This window comes from Anolis sagrei, chromosome Y, assembly GCF_037176765.1.
Source record: "Anolis sagrei isolate rAnoSag1 chromosome Y, rAnoSag1.mat, whole genome shotgun sequence".
In the NCBI taxonomy this organism is placed as follows: domain Eukaryota; kingdom Metazoa; phylum Chordata; class Lepidosauria; order Squamata; family Dactyloidae; genus Anolis; species Anolis sagrei.
Genome location: NC_090035.1, coordinates 72099868 through 72120160, shown reverse-complemented (window position 1 = coordinate 72120160; position 20293 = coordinate 72099868). Strand labels below are relative to the sequence as shown.

The following is a 20293-nucleotide window of genomic DNA, read 5'->3' as shown; positions in this document are numbered from 1 at the left end:
GTGTTAGAAAACGGTCAGGAACCCCAAATTTGAACCTTAGGTGGGAAACACACAGTCAAACTTTGCCATTACATGTCTCCTTACTTTTGTCTGAGGTTTAGCATCCTAAAAAAAGAAAGAAAAGGAAGTGCTCTAAACAAATGGAAAAACAGCAATTTTTAAAGAGGTCAGTCAACATTGTATCTTTTTTCAGTGATGTGTTAAATATATACATTGGACCCCAGAGTTTGGTTCAAGTCCCCACCCAATGGATACCAAAATGATAGGTGCTCGAGTCCTATTGTTTTTAATGATGGAGTAGAATGATAACCCAAATATGAGATAGCATACAACTCACATGAAAACCAGAGAGAGTTTGAGGGTCTTTGAAATGGCAGAAGGTTAGGCTACACAGGCAAAACCAAGATGTACATTTTAGATTTTTTTTGTCCCCAAATATTTTTGATCCATGGTTGGTTGAATTCATTGATGTAAAACCTGTGGCTATGGAGGACCAGCTGTATATAGTAAATGCCACCTTAGGTGTTTTACACCTAGTAAAATGGTTAATTTACCTAAGACAGAGCAGTGGTTCTCAACCTGTGGGCCCCTGGGTGTTTTGGCCTACAACTCCCAGAAATCCTAGCCAGTTTACTATCTGTCAGGATTTCTGGGAGTTGAATGCCAAAACATATGGGGACCCACAAGTTGAGAGCCACTGTCTTAGAGTGTCTGCTGCAGTACAAATATTAAAACACATATGCCTTCTGAACATAATATCCACAACACTGATTTACCAGGAAAGAAACTATTACCGAATCCTAGAGTTGGAAGAGACCACAAGGGCTATTCATGTCATGTCCAATCCCTTACTATGAAGGAATAAACAATGATATGTTTTCCTTGTTCCATAGGTTAATGATCAATATGATTGGTTTCTGTCTGATCTTATTGCTGACTTGTGCTCCAGGTCTGAGCAGTTATGAAACACAGAAGGCGGTGCCCAACCAACCTCAATAAAAGTCCATAAAGCCCCAGCTAGATGAGACCAGTGTTCACACTGTGCCAAAAGAGAAGGACATTTGACAACCTGCACCATGGAATGGGCTACTACACTGATTTCTCTCCTTGTTGTCTTTATTTCTTGCCATCTGCTCATATCATCTAAGAGGAAACAATTGCACAAGGGGAGACTTCCTCCAGGACCAACTCCTCTGCCCCTGATTGGGAATTTCCTGCAGATCAAGTCAAGTGAAACCTTAAAATCTCTTATCAAGGTATGGACCATTTTTGGACTCTTTCGGACCTCTTATGGAGAAAAAAGACTTTTATGTTTAATGATCAGAAAGGATTGGTTGTGGAAAGAAGTGTGCCTGAAACATTGGAAACTATCTTTATCCTCTTTATCTTTATCTTTACTTTCTTTGTCTTTCTTCTTTCTTTGTATCTTCTATTACATAGTTATAATCTGTAACAAAGAACTGAGAAAAACGTCTTTCCAAGGTGAACCTTAAATTTGCATACTTTTCTAGATATTCTTGCATATATATCTCTGGACAAAATGTTCTCTTTCCTTCCCTCTGTCTTGTAGTTTGTTGTTTATGGTAGGACTCACATCTACGCTAAAGTACACCAGACACCGCAAATGCTATTCTTTGTCTGGATTCGTTTCTGAGATTTGTGGTGTGTGATTCTCCATTAATTGCTATGGCTCCACTCTGTGAAACCTGGAATTCGTAGTTTGGTGAGGGACTTAGAATTCTTTGCTAGAGTTATCTAGTGATAATGATTTAATTCACATGGCACAATGCTACGGGATCCTGGGGGCTTTAGTTTTACAAGGTCTTTCGCCTCCTCTGACCATGAGTGCTGGTGTCTCACTAAACTACAACTCCCATGACTCCATAACATTGAGCCATGGCAGTTAAAGTAGTATCAAACTGGATTATTTGCACAGTGTAGATGACTACACATAGAGGAGAGAATACTAGAGAACCCTTAGGCTAATTCTACACTGTCATATAAAATCCAGATTTATATACATTAACTGAATGATATTGCAGTGTAAACTCATATAATCCAGTTCAAAGCAGATAATTTGGATTATGTGCATTGATAACCTGGATTATATGGCAGTGTCGAAGAAGCCTTGGAGCAGTGTTTCTCAACCTGGGAGACAGGACCCCTGGGGGGATCGCGAGGAGATGTCAGAGGGGTTACCAAAGATCATCAGAAAACACAGTACTTTTTGTTGATCATGGGCGGGTTTTTTTTTTTTTTGGGATGTTTGGCCCAATTCTATTGTTGGTGTGATTCAGAATGCTCTTTGATTGTAAGTAAATCCCAGCAATTTCATTTCCCAAATGTCATAGAATTATAGAATCATAGAATCAAAGAGTTGGAAGAGACCTCATGGGCCATCCAGTCCAACTCCATTCTGCCAAGAAGCAGGAATATTGCACTCAAATAACTCCTGACAGATGGCCATCCTCTGTTTAAAAGCCTCCAAAGAAGGAGCCTCCACCACACTCCGGGGCAGAGATTTCCACTGCTGAACGGCTCTCACAGTAATGAAGTTCTTCCTCGTGTTCAGATGGAATCTCCTCTCTTGTAGTTTGAAGCCATTGTTCCGCGTCCTAGTCTCCAGGGAAGCAGAAAACAAGCTTGCTCCCTCCTCCCTGTGGCTTCCTCTCACATAATTATACATGGTTATCATATCTCTTCTCAGCCTTTTCTTCTTCAGGCTGTCATAGATGTCAAGTCTATTTCCCCCAAACTCCACCAATGTTAACATTTGGGCATATTAAGTATTTGTGCAAAGTTTGGTCCAGATCCATAATTGTTTGAGTCCACAGTGCTCTCTGGATGTAGGTGAACTACAACTCCAAAACTCAAGATTAATGCCCACCAGATCATTCCAGTGTTTTCTGTTGATCATGGGAGTTCAGTGTGCCAAGTTTGGTTCAATTCCATCATTGGTGGAGTTCAGAATGCTTTTCATTGTAAGTGAACTATAAATCCCAGCATATTGGGTATTTGTGCCAAATTTGGTCCAGTGAATGTAAATACATCCTGCAGATCAGATAGTTTACATGATGATTCATAACCGTAGCAAAATAACAGTTATGAAGTGGCAATGAAAATAATGTTATGGTTGGGGGTCAAAACAACATGGGGAACTGTATTAAGGGGTCACGGCATTAGGAAGGTTGAGAACCACTGCCTTAGAGTGTGTCTGTACTGCAGAACTCATAGACCACTTCAACTGGGATGGCTCAAGCATGTGGAACCAAATGTTCAACCCATTGGATCACTACTCTGATCAAGTGCTTGTTTTCAACTGAAATCGAGAATCCACATTAAGATTCACCATATGTTGAAAGGTGCTACTTGACCGCAAATGATGCAGTCATCTCTCTCAAAGGACACCATTACAAAATGTTTGCCTATCAAAAAGGTTGTGCTAGATGTGAAAGATTGATTTCCCCTACAGCTACGTGAAAAATATGGCCCTGTTTTCACCGTCTATTTTGGGACACGTCCAGTTCTGGTCTTATGTGGACACCAAGCTGTGAAGGAGGCCCTCATAGACAAGGCAGAAGAGTTCAGTGGAAGGACTACCATGCCTTCATTGGAGCCTAGTTTCCAGGGATATGGTGAGGCATCACAACTACATTTACAATAATGGTCCCATTCTTGTTTCTGCTTGCCATGTCATTTATTTATTGCAGAAGGCTTTCATGGCCAGAATCACTGGGTTGTTGTAGGTTTTTCGAGCTATATAACCATGTTCTAGAAGAATTCTCTCCTGACGTTTCGCTTGCATCTATGGAAAGCATATTGAGGTTGTGAGGTCTGTTGGAAACTAGGAAAATAGGGTTTATATATCTGTGGAAAACCTACAATAACCCATGTCATTTATCTCCTTTTGCCTTCAGGAGTGAGTTTTTCCAATGGAACACGTTGGAAGGAACTGCGCCGGTTCTCCCTCACCGTCTTGAGGAGTTTTGGAATGGGGAAAAAGTCTATTGAAGAGCGAATCCAAGAGGAGGCCCAATTCCTGGTGGAGGAATTTCGGAAGACAAAGGGTAAGAGATGTGCCAAAGAGAGCTTGGACTCATTCTGTTCAGTGAAAGGACTGTAATCCTCACTCAACCACAAGGGACCATAACCAGGCCTTGTAGTGAAGGGAGGAGGGTTAGGGGTTGAAACCACCCTCGAAATTGGAGTGGAAAGGCACAGGCAATTTCACTCATTAACTTTGTCATCACATACTGAGGTCTACCTTTTATTGCATGCCTCATGTTAGGAGTTAAATTTTGGCCTCATGATAGGCAGGATATGTGTTCTGGTACAGCCGCACCAGGAGCTCCACTTTCCCTTGCTATTTGTTGATTACTGCATGTATTTTAAAGTTCTATGCCTTTGCAGTTAGATGGCTTTCCTTACTTTGCAGTTATTGGGTCAATTGCTTGTCAATTATCATTAGGTTCCCTAGTCCCGCCCCCTTTTTTGGGCTTTGGATTGGAAGTGAGCCATTTTGTTAGTTAGTATCAGCCAGGTTAGCTTTTGTATAGGATGTGTGTAACTTCCCCTGTACAAAGGCTTCAAGCTTTAAGAATTTCCAGGGTTACAGAAATTCCAACAGAAACAGAAAGGAAAGAAATCCAGAGGAGAACAGTTTTAAGAGTCTCCTAAGAACTCCAGGGAAGCATTCCCACAGCTTTGGGAATTTCCAGGAAAACAGCCTTAAAGACTAAAGAACTCCAGCTGCAGAATATCCACTGTCTTGCTGGTTGGTCCACTCAGCGTCCGAGAAGCAGTTCGGCCCCGTAGTGGAGCACACATCAGTGAGGGTTGGATTTCAATCAGCCTGGGAGAAGTTAAAAATGGGAATTTTCCTTTAAAGAAAATGTTATTGAAGATAGTGCCTGTCCCCTGTGGCAGGCATGTAGCCAGGGGGGGGGGCTCGGGGGGCTTCAGCCCCCCCCGAAATTCTCATGGTGGTTCGCGAAAAGGCCTTACTGGTGCATTATTTAAACTGTTATGTTTATTAATATCATGATTTGATCACCATTCTCAATATATCCCATATGTATGGGGGTATTGGGGTAATGATACAAAAGGTTTGCTAGGTTAGACCCTCTTTCACTCAGACTCAGCCCCCCCCCCGAAACTCAGCCCCCCCCGAAACCCCCCCTGAAAATTTTTTAGCCCCCCCGAAACGAAATCCTGGCTACGGGCCTGCCCTGTGGACAAGATTGAGAGAACCAATACTTTATCAAGAAAGCCTTGAAGTTCCTGTTTGATTTCATTAATAAAGGCCTTTGTTGTACTTCTCTAGCCATCTGAAGATTCTTTGTAGTGGAAACCTCTGAGAACTTCTCCTTAGGATCCTGGCTTCCCACTGGGCAAAGGTTACACATCCTATTTTTAAAGTCAACTAATTACAGGCCCAGTGGCGACAGAACAATATGTATTTCCTGTGGCTAAGAAGAGGCATCTAAGTTTTCAACCCAAATGGTTCAGCAGACTTCCCTGGTTAGCCTACTCATTTAATCTACAAGGTGCACTCTGTAAGTAATGTGTGGTGTTTGGAGGAGAAGTTAGGGGTAAAGGTGGTCATCAGAAGCTTAGTGCATTGGTTGTCTGACCATTTGTGTGATGGGAAAATGCAATAGAAATTTTCAATGGACACCAAAAAAACCAAAGTACCAACATAACAACTTGTGCTTGGCTGAAAACCTCTTGCTAATAATGGAAAACATCCTGATGTAACCCATCATCACGATAAAGGAAAGCAGAAGAAAACAGAAGAAAACAGAAATAAACTTCTGGCAATTATAGAAACGATTGTCCTTCAGAACCTTTGCACAAAGATAGTAATTTCATGGCTTTGTTGAGATCTCTTGCCAGATCAGGAGAAAATTACCTGAAAAGTCATTTTGCTATGAATGCCCAATATTCTAGTCTTCAAATACAGAATGAACTAATAGACATCTGTTGTGACAAGATAGTCCAAAATCGAAAGTTGCCATGCAATTTGACAGATATAACTTTGGATGTGAGTAGCTCAGAACAGTTATCGTTCTTGGTAAGGTATGTTGTTGTCAAAGTTGCAGGAATAAGAGAAGACTTTAAAGACTTTAAAGTCTTTGAGAAGATCAGTGATATGACGGGTGGAGGACTTGAAGGCATTATTTTGAAAACACTGGAAAAAATGGGCTGAGCCTGCAATATTTGTGTGGACAGAGTTATGATGGAGCTGCTAATATGAGTGGTCATATTAGTGGTGCACAGGCAATTATATCACAGAAGTATCCGAAACTAAGAAACATCACGATTGGTTTGATGAAAATGACAAAGAGATCCAACAGTTAATTCATAAGAAAAGGAAAGTCTTCAAAATATGGCAGAGAGACACCAACTGCACTGCTAAGAAAAAGATCTATGCCAGTGCAAAAGCTGAGGTCCAAAGAAAGACCAGAGAACTCAAGAACATCTGGTTAACAAAGAAGGCTGAAGAAATCGAACACTTTGCAGACATCCATGATACTCAGGGATTTTTTAAAGCCACAAAGTCATCTACGGACGAAGAAATCATGGCACACACCCTCTACTCTCATCAGATGGAACCAAACTTCTGAAGGATAAAAAAATCAATTGCATGCTGACATTTGTCCGCTTGTTTTCCCAAGAGATTTGCAGGATTTTCCGGAGGCGGATGGAATTGTTCTAGGAGTTGTATGTGACGTCTGTAGACAGTCCACGTTTTGCAGGCATATAGCAGGATTGGGAGGACCATAGCTTTATAAACAAGCACCTTGGTATCCCTACGGATGTCCTGGTCCTCAACACTCTCTGCTTCATTTGGAAAAATGCTGCACCCACAGAGCTCAGGAGGTGTTGAATTTCAGTGTCAATGTTGACTTTGGTGGAGAGGTGGCTGCCAAGATAGCAGAAATGGTCAACATTTCTAATGTTACACCATTAAACTGCATCTCTGGCATTGAAGATGGATTGGCTGGTGACTGCTAGAAGATCACTTTGGTTTTCTTGATGTTCAATTACAGGTCGAGCTTCTCATATGTTTCTGCAAAGGTATTTAGAGTGGCTTGTAGGTCTTCTTCTGAATGTGCACAGGTGATGTTGTCATCAGCATACTGGAGTTCTATCACAGATGTTGTTGTAACCTTCGTTTTGGGTTTCACTCTGCTGAGGTTAAATAGCTTGCCATCTGTCCGATTAATGATTTCCACTCTGATGGGAAGCTTCCCATCAACAAGATGAAGTATCATAGTGATGAAGATGGAGAATTAAGTTGGGGCAATAACACATCCCTGTTTGACACCTGATTCCACCTTAAATGGGTCACTTTGGGAGCCACTGCTGTCCAAGACTGTTGCCATCATGTCATCATGGAGGAGCCACAGGATATTCACAAATTTATTAGGGCACCTGATTTTTTGGAGGATGGTCCAGAGAGCACTGCTATTCACTATGTCAAATGCCTGTGTCGAAAAAACTGTCGTATAGATACAGAGAACTGGGAAGCCCTGCTCCTTGAGCATTGTAGCTGGAGGTCAGCTGTGACTAGCAGTGCTGTGGAATTTGAAGAGGCATGAATGGAGGGCAAAATGGAGAAATGAGACAAGAGGAAGGCAAATCAAATCAACCCGGCCGGGACCACCTTCCTCCTGGAAACCGACGCTTTCACTGGAGGAGACTGGAGGTCAAGAATAGGGCTCCACAGTCACATTTGTACTCTCTGCCAGGACACTGCACTTAGAGTAGTGGTTCTCAACCTGTGGATCCCCAGATGTTTTTGGCCTTCAACTCCCAGAAATCCTAACAGCTGGTAAACTCGCTGGGATTTCTGGGAGTTGTAGGCCAAAACACCTGGGGACCCACAGATTGAGAACCACTGACTTAGAGGATTATCTTACTTGGACAACAAGGGATTGCCTACGTAAGTAAGTAAGTATGTGAAAGTATTTCAGGAGATTTTTAACACAAGAAGATCAATGGTTGAATCTGTGGGTGGAGAAGTTATGATTCCTCGATCAATGGTTGAATCTATGGGTGGAAAAGTTAGGATTCCTCGCATATGTTCAAAACAGACTTGTCAAACATGAAAAGTCATTTTCAACGCTGAAATATTTGAAAACATATATTAGAAGCACAATGGGACAATGAAGACTGACTGGACTTGCACTCTTGGGTGTCTGCTGAAGTCTATCGATGGAGCCTGATTTCTGCCAAAGTGTATTGACAAAGTTTTCAAGTATTACCTACAGACAATGTAGTATTCTTTTGTAACCACTAAATTACCAATTAAGAATCATTTTCAGGTGTTTAAAAGACTTGAAACATTGTAACTAAAATACAAATTTGATTTAATTAAGTCTATACAAAGTATAGAATGAATAATATAATTTAAATTATTTTGGGTTATGGACCTAGTCTTTTTGATTTGCTAAAAACATGTTTCAACTCTCTCTCCCCAAATTTATCTCTGGCTATGGGCCTGACTACAGCTCCCATTGCATGTTAATTAGTGGACACAGGGTGCATTTGGTCCTGTTCTTTGCACCAGAAAGACCTGCTGTGAACTGATTCTTCATTCATTCTCTTTTCTGTGCAGAAAATCCTTTTGATCCTACCTTCTTCCTCGGCTGTGCATTCTCCAACATCATTTGCTCTATTGTTTTTGGGAACCGCTTTGACTATGAGGACAAAGAATTCCAGGCTTTCGTAGGGATGGTACATAAATTCTTCAGGGAAATGAGCACCGCCTGGGCCCAGGTACTCCTTTTGCAGTAATGCTCAGGTTAAATAATAACAAAACCATTTGTCTTCATCACTCCCCTGAGTTTTTCCTCTTCCTTTCTCACATACCTAGATGTTCAGATTCCATGTCCAGCCACAAATCCTCATGCTCTTGTGATCCCATCGCCTATCCAGCTGCTCTTCCTCTTCTTTTGCTTTCCATGAAGATAATCTTTCTCTCTTTCCACATGAGTGTTCTCTCTCTTTCCCCTATTTTCCCCTCCTACACCTCACTCACAATATTTTTCTTTCTTCATTTTCTGTCCTCACCTAAGTACTCATTTAGGGTTTTTTTTTCTTTTTTCGTTTTGCCAAAGCCTTCTTCGGCTCCCTTTGTGAAGATCTCATAATTCTTGGTGAGGGAAGCCAAGTCAGCTTGTTTTCACTACCACGATTTTGACCTTTTCGGAAAATAAAGGAGTCAGCCTTGATTCCAATTTCCCCTTTCCTGGTTAGGAACACTTCCCATCTATTGATTGATGATTATTAGGCTTGGGCAAGTTCGTTTGGAAGCTTCTAAAATCATAATTAATTTGGATTAAAGTCCCTTTTGAATCAATTTTGAGCCATGCAGGAATAGTGGGAGGAGTAATTCCAAATTGAAACCACTTACCCATTGTTCAGAATTATTTTCAGGTGCCTCCCACAGTTATTTTGATTTTAAGACCATTAAGCAATTTTGGCAAAGCCTAACAAATGGTTTTAAAATCTCACGGTTTCCCTTCTTTCCCTGGCAGCGAGCTGCGATGCAGAAGGATGAGGTGGGCATGGCTAAGCACAGCTCTTCTTGAAGGTCACACCCCAGTGGCCTTCAAGAAGAGCTGTGCTTAGTCAGCCCACCCCATCCCTCTGCACCACAGCTCACTGCAAGGGAAGGAAAACTGCGAGATTTTAAAACTGTTTGTTAGGCTTTGCCAAAATTGCCTAATGGTTCTGGAGGGAGGGAGGGAGGGAGGGAGGGAGGGGCACCTTCCATTAATGAAGCAAATGAAGCAATTCGGATTTCCTGATATTTCCAATCTTTTTTTCATTAAAGTTTCGAAAATCATTTCAAAATCGAATCGCCAGCGCCCACTATATATGAAATGAGTTTTGAACCTTTTTTTTGATCACCCAAGCCTAATGATTATACTGTAGCCAACAGAGAGATTTAAATTTTATTTAAAATATAAAACACATGGTTTTCTTTGCTCATATGTGTCATATTTAGGTTTCTCAATTCTATCGTCTTGAAGTAACATTTTTCTTCGACTCACAGACACAGTGATAGAACGTTTCTTTCACTTTCTATCCTGATCTCACTGTTCTTGCTGCATCTGTTGTCCCCAAATCTCTCCATTTTCCACCAAAAGAAGCCGATTAGGGAGTTGAGTATGTTTAGACAGGAGAAATGAAGGCTGAGCAGGGATATGGTGAGCCATGTTTAAAGCTTGTTTTCTCATGCTGTAGAGACCAGTACACAGAGCAGCGGTTTCAATAGACAAGGGAAAAATCCATTTAAACATTAGGAAAAATTCCTGACAGTAAAATCTGTTCAGTAGTGGAATACGCCACCTCAGAATGTGGTGGAGTCTCCTTCTCTGGAAAGTTTTAAGCAGAGGCTGGATGATCATCTGTCAGGAGTGCTTTCATTGCATGTTCTTGCATGGCAGGGAGTTGGACTGGATGGTCCTTGTGGTCTCTTCCAACTCGATGATTCTCTGATTTTACATCATGCCTTTGCTCCTATTATATCTGTTATGTTGTGATATAAAATTTAAAAAACCTACAAATCATGACTCCCAAGCCTTTCTTCATATTTTTTTGAATTTCTATTTTCCTATCCCAGGTTCTTTGCTCCCACACTTTGGCTTTTCCATGTCTAGGGACCTCATCATACACATGAGCCCTCCCCACATCTTGTTTCCTTTCACCGGCAATCACCATCACATGGGGGAATGGGACAAGGCACCCCCGCTCCTGTCTCCATCAGATTGGAGAAGGGTGGCAATACGTGTTGCCCTTTAACCCATCAGGTTGGAAAAGGGGAGAAAACACAACTTACTTTGCGTCAAGTGTAATAAGATGGTGCGTTTGCAAATAATCTTTGAAGTCACAATAACCCAGTTACTAAACTTAAGAGGCTCACATAGTTTTCAGGATAAATGGGATACATTTGCTCCATCCTATTCAGAACTAAATTGAGTTATTGGATGTTCCCTTTATTACTAGCAGCAGAAATCCTGTTGATGCTTAGATGGAATACAACAACTATCAGTTCAGCATGGTTTCTCTCCTTGTGCAGTTCTATGACATCTATGCCAACTACTTGAATTACATTCCGGGAATCTACAGTAAGATCTATGATGCCATGGACATGAAACTCTTCGTTGCCAAAAGAATCAAGAAGAACCAAGAGACCTTGGACCTTAATTTCCCACGTGACTATATTGATTGCTTCCTCATCCGGATGGAAAAGGTACATTGTTGGCGCATGAAGGTAGCAGGGCTCTGCATTAACTGTTAGTAATCTTTCTCACTTAGGGAAATGTGATAAGAAACCTTTAATCTATCCTACTTGCTTCCTCCCGGTGGCATAGAGCAGGGGTCCTCAAACGTTTTAAACAGAGGGCCAGGTGACCATCCCTCAAACTGTTGGAGGGCCGGATTATAATTTGAAAAAAAATATGAATGAATTCCTATGCACACTGCACATATCTTATTTGTGCCGTCGCGCCTGGGGTCTGTAGATCTTAGTGAAAGAAACATGGACATGACATCTCTCCCCAGGGGATTGCTTCTTGCCCTCCTTTTAGAGAACTGGAACTTCCAAGGATCAAGACACTACAGATAACTCGAAATAGGCTTTATTGTTCACAATGAGTTATCTTCCTTAGGCACAAACTTGATGTTTCAACAGGGGGTAAAGAAAATATACGTTACAGTCTCTGAAGTCTTGGGCCCAAGGGGTTTCGCAGCTGAGAAGCTTTCCAAGAGCCCTCTTTTCTCAATGGCTGTGAAGGCCTGAGCTTTCGCAACCCCCAGTCCAATGACCTATAATTGAAGGCACAAAGTCTTCCTCTTGATGCCAAGGGACTGGTTTGAAGGCGCTTAAGATTCCGCAACGTCATCCAGGTGAGCTGGATATGAAGAATGAATCTTAAGAGTACAAACTTAAAAATTGGTGAAGAAAGATGACTTAACTGAGGGTTTTTGGAGCTAGGCCTTTTCTCATGTCCATCTGCTGAGATGTTTGATGGTAGAATGAAAGGAAAGCCCTGTCCTCTCCCCCAGGAAGGGGAGGAGCCAAACAATTAAGCAGGGGAGGCAATTCAAAAGATGCAAACAACATTGATAGAAAGCAGTAGATAGCCAAACAATTCAACTGTACATTCACATACAAGTGGGGCCAGACATGCCATCACTAGGCTTGGGTAACAACGGAAAAATTTGTTTCTAAACTCGTTTCGTTTTTAGGGGTCCATCGCATTTCGTTTTTTAAAAGAATTCCGAAATTTTCCTTTTAAAAATTTTGAAATTTACAAAATTTTGTATAATTGCGAATCGATTCGTTAATGGCGGATGCGATTGCGCAATATGCTAAAAAAACCTCCAAATGGGACAGGGGGAACTTCTGAAGCTTCCCTCTCCCTCTGTTGTTGACTGTTGGTGTGATAAAACAAACAACAACTATAAAACTTGCACCAGACATGCGAAAATAATTACGAAATAATTTCGAAATAATTTCGAAATAATAACGAAACAATTATGAAACAATTATGAAATAAATTGAAAAAATTGTTTCGAATCTAATTTACTCCTCACACTATTCCTGCATGGCTCAATATTGGATTGTAAGCTAATTTAAATACGAATTAATAACGAATTACAAAATTAACGAACAAAACCGCCAAAGCCTAGTCATCACATTATTTGTAGTGCAAAAAAAACTTAAAAACAAACAATAATTAAAATGTAAAACAATTTCAACAAATATAAATTTATTAGTATTTCAATGGGAAGTGTGGGCCTGCTTTTGGCTGATGCGATAGGATTGTTGTTGTTGTTGTGAGCTTTCATGTCGTTTCAGACTTAGGTTGACCCTGAGCGAGGGCTGGGTAAATGACCTTAGAGGGCCGTATCCGGCCCCTGAGCCTTAGTTTGAGGACCCCTGTCGAAGAGTGTTAAACCACTGAGCTGCTGAACTTGCTGACCGAAGGGTTGGTGGTTTGAATTCAGGGAGCGGGCTGAGCTCCCACTATTGGGGCAGCTTCTGTCGACCTAGCAGTTCAAAAACATGCAAACGGGATTAGATCAATAGGCATTGCTTCTGCGGAAAGGTAATGGAGCTCCATGAAATCATGCTGGCCACATGACCTTGGAGGTGTCTATGAACAACCCTGGCTCTTCGGCTTAGAAATGGAGATGAGCACCACCCCCAAGAGTCGGACACAACTAGACTTAATGTCAGGGAAAACCTTTATCTTTACTTGCTTCCAATCAGAAATGGAATTGTCTCATGATGTTTTATTCTTTCCTGCTTTCAGGAAAAAGACAATCCAGGCAGTGAATTTATTATGCAGAACTTGGAGCACACCATTCTTAATCTGATCCGTGGTGGAACAGAGTCGGGCAGTTCCACCTTGAAATATGGCTTCCTGCTTCTGATGAAATATCCTGAAGTGCAAGGTTTTGTTGTTGTCGTTGCTGATGATGCTAATATCATTAACAGTGTGCCCAAATTGGCAGGTTGAGTTTGACAGATTTGATCAATATGTTCTCGCTAGGAATCTTTAATATTTCCAGGGAAATTCTATAGTCAACTTCTGGTCAAATTCTATGGTCAAATTTCACTTCCCCATAATCATTTGAGAGTGTTCAGCCCCCTGTATCTATGTCTTCTGTATGTATATATTTAGTCAGTAGTGGCTTGAAAATGTTTAGGAAAAAGAAAATCTTGATTTGGCTGCATATCAAGCCTTACACAGATGTAAACCCCGTTATTTTTATTTTTTTAACATATTATCCAGCACATGTGGCCCGCACATTGTCACTGTGATTGTTTATTATAATGTTATATTATTAATGCATTCATATGTTTTTATGTAATTATGATGGTTGTTGCTTGTTGCTTATGTTTTTGGTTTTATCTTGCTGTAATATGTTGTCTGGGCTTGGCATGAGGTAAGCTGCCCTAAGTCCTCGATTATTATTATTATAAAGATTATTCATTTATTTATTTATTTATTTAAAAGTTTTGTATACCGGCCTTCTCACCTCTCTTGAGGGACTCAGACCGGTTTCCAACCATAATATCACATACAACCAATAAAATAACATAATACATATTACAGTAAAACATTAAAACAGCAATTACAATCAATAACTATAATGGTCAGTCGTCACACTAAAATCGTTGCTCATCATCCTCCATCCATATCTCAGGGTGTTGGCTCACTCGTCGAATGCCTGTCTCCATAACCAAGTCTTCACCTGTTTCCTAAATGTCAGGATAGAAGGGGCGGTTATGATCTCCAGTGGGAGAGAGTTCCAGAGTCGAGGGGCCACCACCCAGAAGGCCCTGTCCCTCGTCCCCACCAGACGCGCTATTATTATTATTATTTAAAACTTTTATATTCCGATCTTCTCTACCACCGTAGAGGGACTCAGACTTGCTAACAGCAATGCTAGTAGTACAATCTAAAATCAAAACAGTCTAACAACAAACATAAACAGTGAATTAAAATAGAGTAAAATACATATAAGCCAATTTGCCAAGATAAAATCATGTCCAATTCAATCTGCGTCTTGTGGTCCATACTTTAGTCAATTGCCAGTCTCAGCCATAATTCTGGGAATGCCTCGTTCCATAGCCATGATTTTACTAGCTTCCTGAAGGTCAGGAGGGAGAGAGTGCCATAGCCAAGGGGGCCACCACAGAGAAGACCCTGTCTCTCATTCCCACCAGACGCAACTGCAAAAGTGGTGGGACTGAGAGCAGGCTCCCTCCAGAAGATCTTAGAAACTTTGATTATTAATATGGGAGGTTATATCCTGCCATTTCACTGATCCTCAGGTTCTTTGCAACGTTGCTTGGCTTTTTATACATTAAATGCCATTTTACTACAGCACTGTCTATAGTGGAAGCTCAGCATCCAAGTGTCCTGGGAAAAAAACTATGGCAAATTCTGAGAGCCCATTAATAAGGTTTGAAGACTACAAGATTACTAGTTCGTGATTTCAGAAATAAGTGGAAAGGAGAGAGATGACTGAAGAAGTGCAAGGTATGATAAAAATTAGTTCATAGTGCTCTCTTTACAAGAGGAAGGCGCAATCAAGCCATGCAGGTTGTTGCTAGGGATGAGATGTCAGTCTTCCTGCAACAAATAGTATGGGATTTCATGTTGCTGTTTAGCGTAATTGGAAGTAGAACCTCAGTTCCCTTTTGAGAGTCAGAAACCGAAGGCGTTAATTATCCTCATATTTTTACAGCAAAAGTGCATGAGGAAATTAATCGAGTGATTGGCCATAATCGTTTCCCAAACACTGAAGATCGGCGGCAGATGCCGTATACAAATGCTGTGATCCACGAAGTGCAGAGATGCAGTGATGTCTTTCCTATGAGTGCAGCCCACATGGTCACTCGTGACACTGAATTCAGAGGATATCATATCCCTAAGGTACAGTAGCAGGGCAACGAGAATATGAGTAATTCAAGGTATTCATGGGACATTCCACTGTGATTCAATCCCACCTACAGTTGCCAGACTGTAGAAGAGTCAAGATGGTGTAAGTCCAATTTCTGCTACCATTATCCATTTCTTAAAATACTGGAAAGGTGGAAATTCTGTTATAACGGTGCAACAACAACCCAACTATTTTGTCTTCCGGTGCCCACTGATAACTATATTTATGCTGGGGAGAAAACAGAAAGGAAGCATTCTTATCTGAATGCACTTTAGTCCTACCTTGACATATTGGTGCAACGGGTTAAACCGCTGAGTTGCTGAACTTGCTGACCAAAAGGTTGGTGGCTCAAATCCAAGGGGCAGGGTGAGCTCCTGCTGTTAGGAGCAGCTTCTGCCAACCTAGCAGTTTGAAAACATGCAAATATGAGTAGAGCAACGCTCTCTACGTGGGGTTGCCTTTGAAGACTGCTCGGAAGCTTCAAATGGTCCAGCGTTCGGCAGCCAGGTTGCTAACAGGAACGGCACTCAGGGAGCATACTACTCCTCTATTGTGCCAGCTCCACTGGCTGCCAGTTTGCTACCAGGCACAATTCAAAGTGCTGGCGTTAGCCTATAAAGCCCTAAATGGTTCTGGCCCTACTTACCTCTCCGAACGCATCTCCTCCTATGAACCAACTAGGACATTAAGATCATCTGGGGAGGCCCTGCTCTCTGTCCCACCTGCATCACAGGCGTGCCTGACGGGGATGAGAGACAGGGCCTTCTCAGTGGTGGTCCCTTGGCTGTGGAATGCCCTTCTTACAGATATCAGATCGGCCCCCTCCCTGTTGGCGTTTCGGAGGAAAGCGAAGACCTGGCTGTTCGAACAAGCATTTGATTAAGCAATGTAATTGAATATAGGAATATGGAATAATGGATGATGAGACTGGATTCTGATTTTACTGATGAGACGCTAATGATTGTTATATTGATGTTTAATCATTGATGATGCTATGGTTTTTAACTGCCCCATATTCGTTTTGTGATGTTTTTGCATTGAATTTTGCTGTTGTTAACCGCTTTGAGTCGCCTGAGGGCTGAGAAAAGCAGTATATAAATGAAGTAAATAAATAATAATAAATAAATAGGTCAGTAGGTACCGCTTCTGCAGGAAGGTAATGGTGCTCCATAGAGTCATGCTTGTCACATGACCCTGGTGTTTACGGACAACGCCAGCTCTTCGGCTTAGATATGGAGATGAGCACCAACCTCTGCAATCGGAAACGATTAGACTTAATGTCAGAGTTCTTGAAGCCACATTCCACTTGAAAAGCAATACCAAATTTTTGGAGGTTAAGGTCACAGGTCCTATGTGATACAACTACGAAGAGACTCTTTGGTAGATTTTAGAAGAAAGATTAATAGATTCCATAATTCCGTAATGGGTTCATTTACACAGCAGAACTGATGCGGTTTGATAGCAATCAATGCAATGGGATCACGGAAGTTGCAGATTTATAACTTTTGTCAAACTCCATTGTTTTTGTTGTGTACATGCATCCATTACGGAATTATGACCATGATTTTAAGGCTGGATTTACACTGCTTTGAACTCGATTATATATGAGTCTACACTGCCATATAATCGAGTTGAAAGCAGATTTTATACGGTGGTGTAGATGGGGCTTAAGAAACAAGCAAAGAAGACAAATAAACACAGGCAAATAAAACCGTTCTCCATTCATCTCGAGGACTACCTAATTGAGTCTCATGAACCACCAGGGGTTGCCACAACCACAGCTTAGTGCAGTGGTTCTCAACCTTTCTAACACCGGGACCCCTAAATATGGTTGCTCCGACCCTTTAATACAGTTCCTCATGTTGTGGTGACCCCCAACCATAAAATTATTTTTGTTGCTCCTTTATAACTGTAATTTTGCTACTGTTACAAATCGTAATGTAAATATCTAATATGTGGATGTGTTTTCATTGTTACAAATTCAACATAATTAAAGCATCATGATTAATCAGAAAAAATATGTTTGGGGGAGTATGGAAAACAGATGATGGGATATGCAATACCTTCAACCGATTCAGCGCTGACTTCCACAGACCACTGAGACCTCCACACAGAACTCTAATGTGAAACAAAAATACTTGAGAGCTTTGGGAGGAATTGACAGTGATTTAGGGGAGATGTAGTTCACCTACATCTGGAAAGCATTGTTAACCCAAACAACTATGGATCTGAACCAAACGTGGCACAAATACTCAATATGCCCAAATTTGAACACTAGTGGAGTTTAGGGAAAATAGACCCTGACATTTGGGAGTTGTAGTTGCTTGGATGTATAGTTCACCTGCCATCAAAGAGCAATCAGAACTTCACCAACAATTGAATTGAACTAAACTGTGCATACAGAACTCCTGTGACCAACAGAAAATACTAGAGACATTTGGGGAAAATAGACCCTGACAACTGGGAGTTGTAGTTGCCTCGCGCGGAGGACCCCTTGCATGCCTCGCTCCCTCGCCGGATGGTGAGAGCGCGAGGCAGGCGAGGAGGGCTTTGTGCGAGGCCAGGCCTCACGTGAAGGAGCCCATGCCTGGCCTGCACCCTTGGGACGAGGCCAGTAGAGGGGGCCTCGCGACCCCTCTGAAATGGCCAGGCGAACCCCCTGGGGGTTGCGACCTCCAGGTTGAGAACCGCTGGCTTAGTGCCTTGCAGATGCTCAACTTGAATCTGAAGAGTTCTGATCTTATCTCATTTTTGGTAGAACAGTTATTTTGCTTCTTACTCATCTGTTACTGTTTTTTCTCTCTCAAAAGACGATTGTACCCTGAAGCATCATAAGGTTGAAGTGCAAAGCCTCATTCCAATAAACCCAAGTATTCCGCAGTCTTTACATCAAAAGAATGTTGTGCAAGATACTTGTTCTGGAACTGCATTTTTGCCTTTCTGAGCTCATACCTCTTTTCTTTTCCAGGGGATGGCAGTCTACCCATTACTCAGCACTGTCTTGCATGACCCTACAATGTTTAAAAGCCCCAATGCTTTCAACCCAGAGAACTTCTTGGATGAGAATGAGCGCTTCAAGAAGAATGATGCCTTTGTGCCTTTCTCCTCAGGTAGAACTCTCCAGAAACACCAATGAGGAGAAGAATCACTTTCACATTTTGTTCGTTTATTAGCTTGATGTCCCATGCTTGCTTTCAGACCTTGCTACAGTGGTCTCCTTATTCTCCCACAGCAAACATGCAAAATTATGAAGGGATTAAGAACTTTGTCATGTACTCTCTGGATTTCATTTCATAATTGTATAACCTTTGTTGCCCACTTCTTCCTCCTCCAAGAGTTCCTGGTCTTGCTTGAATAGCAAAGGGTCATTTTTCTGAAGATATATTGTTAAAAAGTCAATTTTTGCTATTTTGCTATTATTTTTACTATCTAGTCTTCCATTTTTGTTGTTTCTTCTTGCCTCCTCATCTACACATACACAATTCTTCCTGCCGTTGTCATCAAAACGGCAGTAATAGAATTTTCAAATTATTAACTATTGCTATGCTGGGGAGGAAAGAGAAGGGAAGCATTCTTATCTGAATGCAGTTTAGCCCTACTTTGACATATTCACTTCTCAAAGCCACATTCCACTTAAAAAGCAAATATAAATTTATGGAGGTAAAGGTCACAGCTAAAATTACTAATTGCTTTCTTCAAACCCAAAATGATTGAAGAAACACATCCCTACTTGCAAGTAGCTCTAGAAATCAAAATCTGTAACATCAAGCTCGACACATTTAGAAATTATTTTGGCTGCCTTTAGATTTAGAGACACCACACTTAGGTTTCCCTAAATGAACAATGGGACATCCAAAATACCATAGAAAGATGGCTGAAATGGTTATTGGAGATGGTTGAGATCAAATGCAAACCCATAGCAAGTTGGATAGAAAGGAAATCTTTTCTGAGTAGATATAAGACAATGAGATTGCTGGTTGGAGGGGAAACATCATACTGAACTAGATATGATATGGACAAGGCAAGGGGATTTGAGGTGAAATAACTCTTTTTTGTTGCATCTTAGGAGGCATCTGATTACAGATAGCTAAATGTGCCTGTCCTTACCGCCTGGGAAATTCTCATATTTTTATTTCAGGGAAGCGGAACTGCTTGGGTGAAGCCTTGGCCCGCATGGAGCTTTTCCTCTTCTTCACCACCATCCTGCAGAATTTCCATTTGAAGTCCTTTGTGCCCCCTGAAGATATTGACCTCACTTTTCAAGAAAGTGGCTTTTCCAACATCCCACCCTTTTACCAGCTCTGTGCCATCCCACGCTGACCCTGAAGTCCCTTTCTCCTTCAGCCTGGGACTCTTGCAGAAGCTGCATTGACAGACTCCACAAGAAAGAAGGGGATTTTCTCTGTTTTCTGTCTCTCGTAAAGAGGGCTGATTTTTGGTATAAAGAAATATATATGGTTTCTCGATTTTACCTCCTTTTTAGGTCTTCTTGTCCTGAGGTACTATTGTATTCTCAGCTGAGTAACAAAGATTCTTTTCTAGCATTCCTTCTATTTTCTGAAGAATCACAAGATGGTGATGACTCTTAATTTAGTTATGTCTATTTATTGTTTATGAAGTATTTAAGTTGCCTTGAAATTATCTAATTTGAAATTTAGAATTTGTGAGAACAGTTATAAGTTCATAACCACTTTGATTCTGGAGTTAGGCAGTCCAGTTGGCCCTCTGTATCCATGGATTCAACCATCCAAAACTTGCAAATTAAAGAAATTCCAAAAAGTAAATCTGGATTTGATTGTTTTATGTAAGGGACATCATT

The 20293-nt window shown here is 41.3% G+C and overlaps 1 protein-coding gene across 1 annotated transcript; it reads left to right on the top strand.

Moving 5' to 3' along the window:
- The first annotated feature begins 1076 nt into the window (after positions 1 to 1076).
- On the top strand, positions 1077 to 19794 carry LOC137095045 (cytochrome P450 2G1-like). Its single transcript, XM_067461222.1, has 9 exons — positions 1077 to 1256; positions 3473 to 3635; positions 3918 to 4067; positions 8624 to 8784; positions 11093 to 11266; positions 13335 to 13476; positions 15280 to 15467; positions 18443 to 18584; positions 19613 to 19794. The coding sequence occupies exons 1-9, from the start codon at positions 1077 to 1079 to the stop codon at positions 19792 to 19794; spliced, it is 1482 nt and encodes a 493-aa protein (XP_067317323.1).
- Positions 19795 to 20293: the final 499 nt, after the last annotated feature.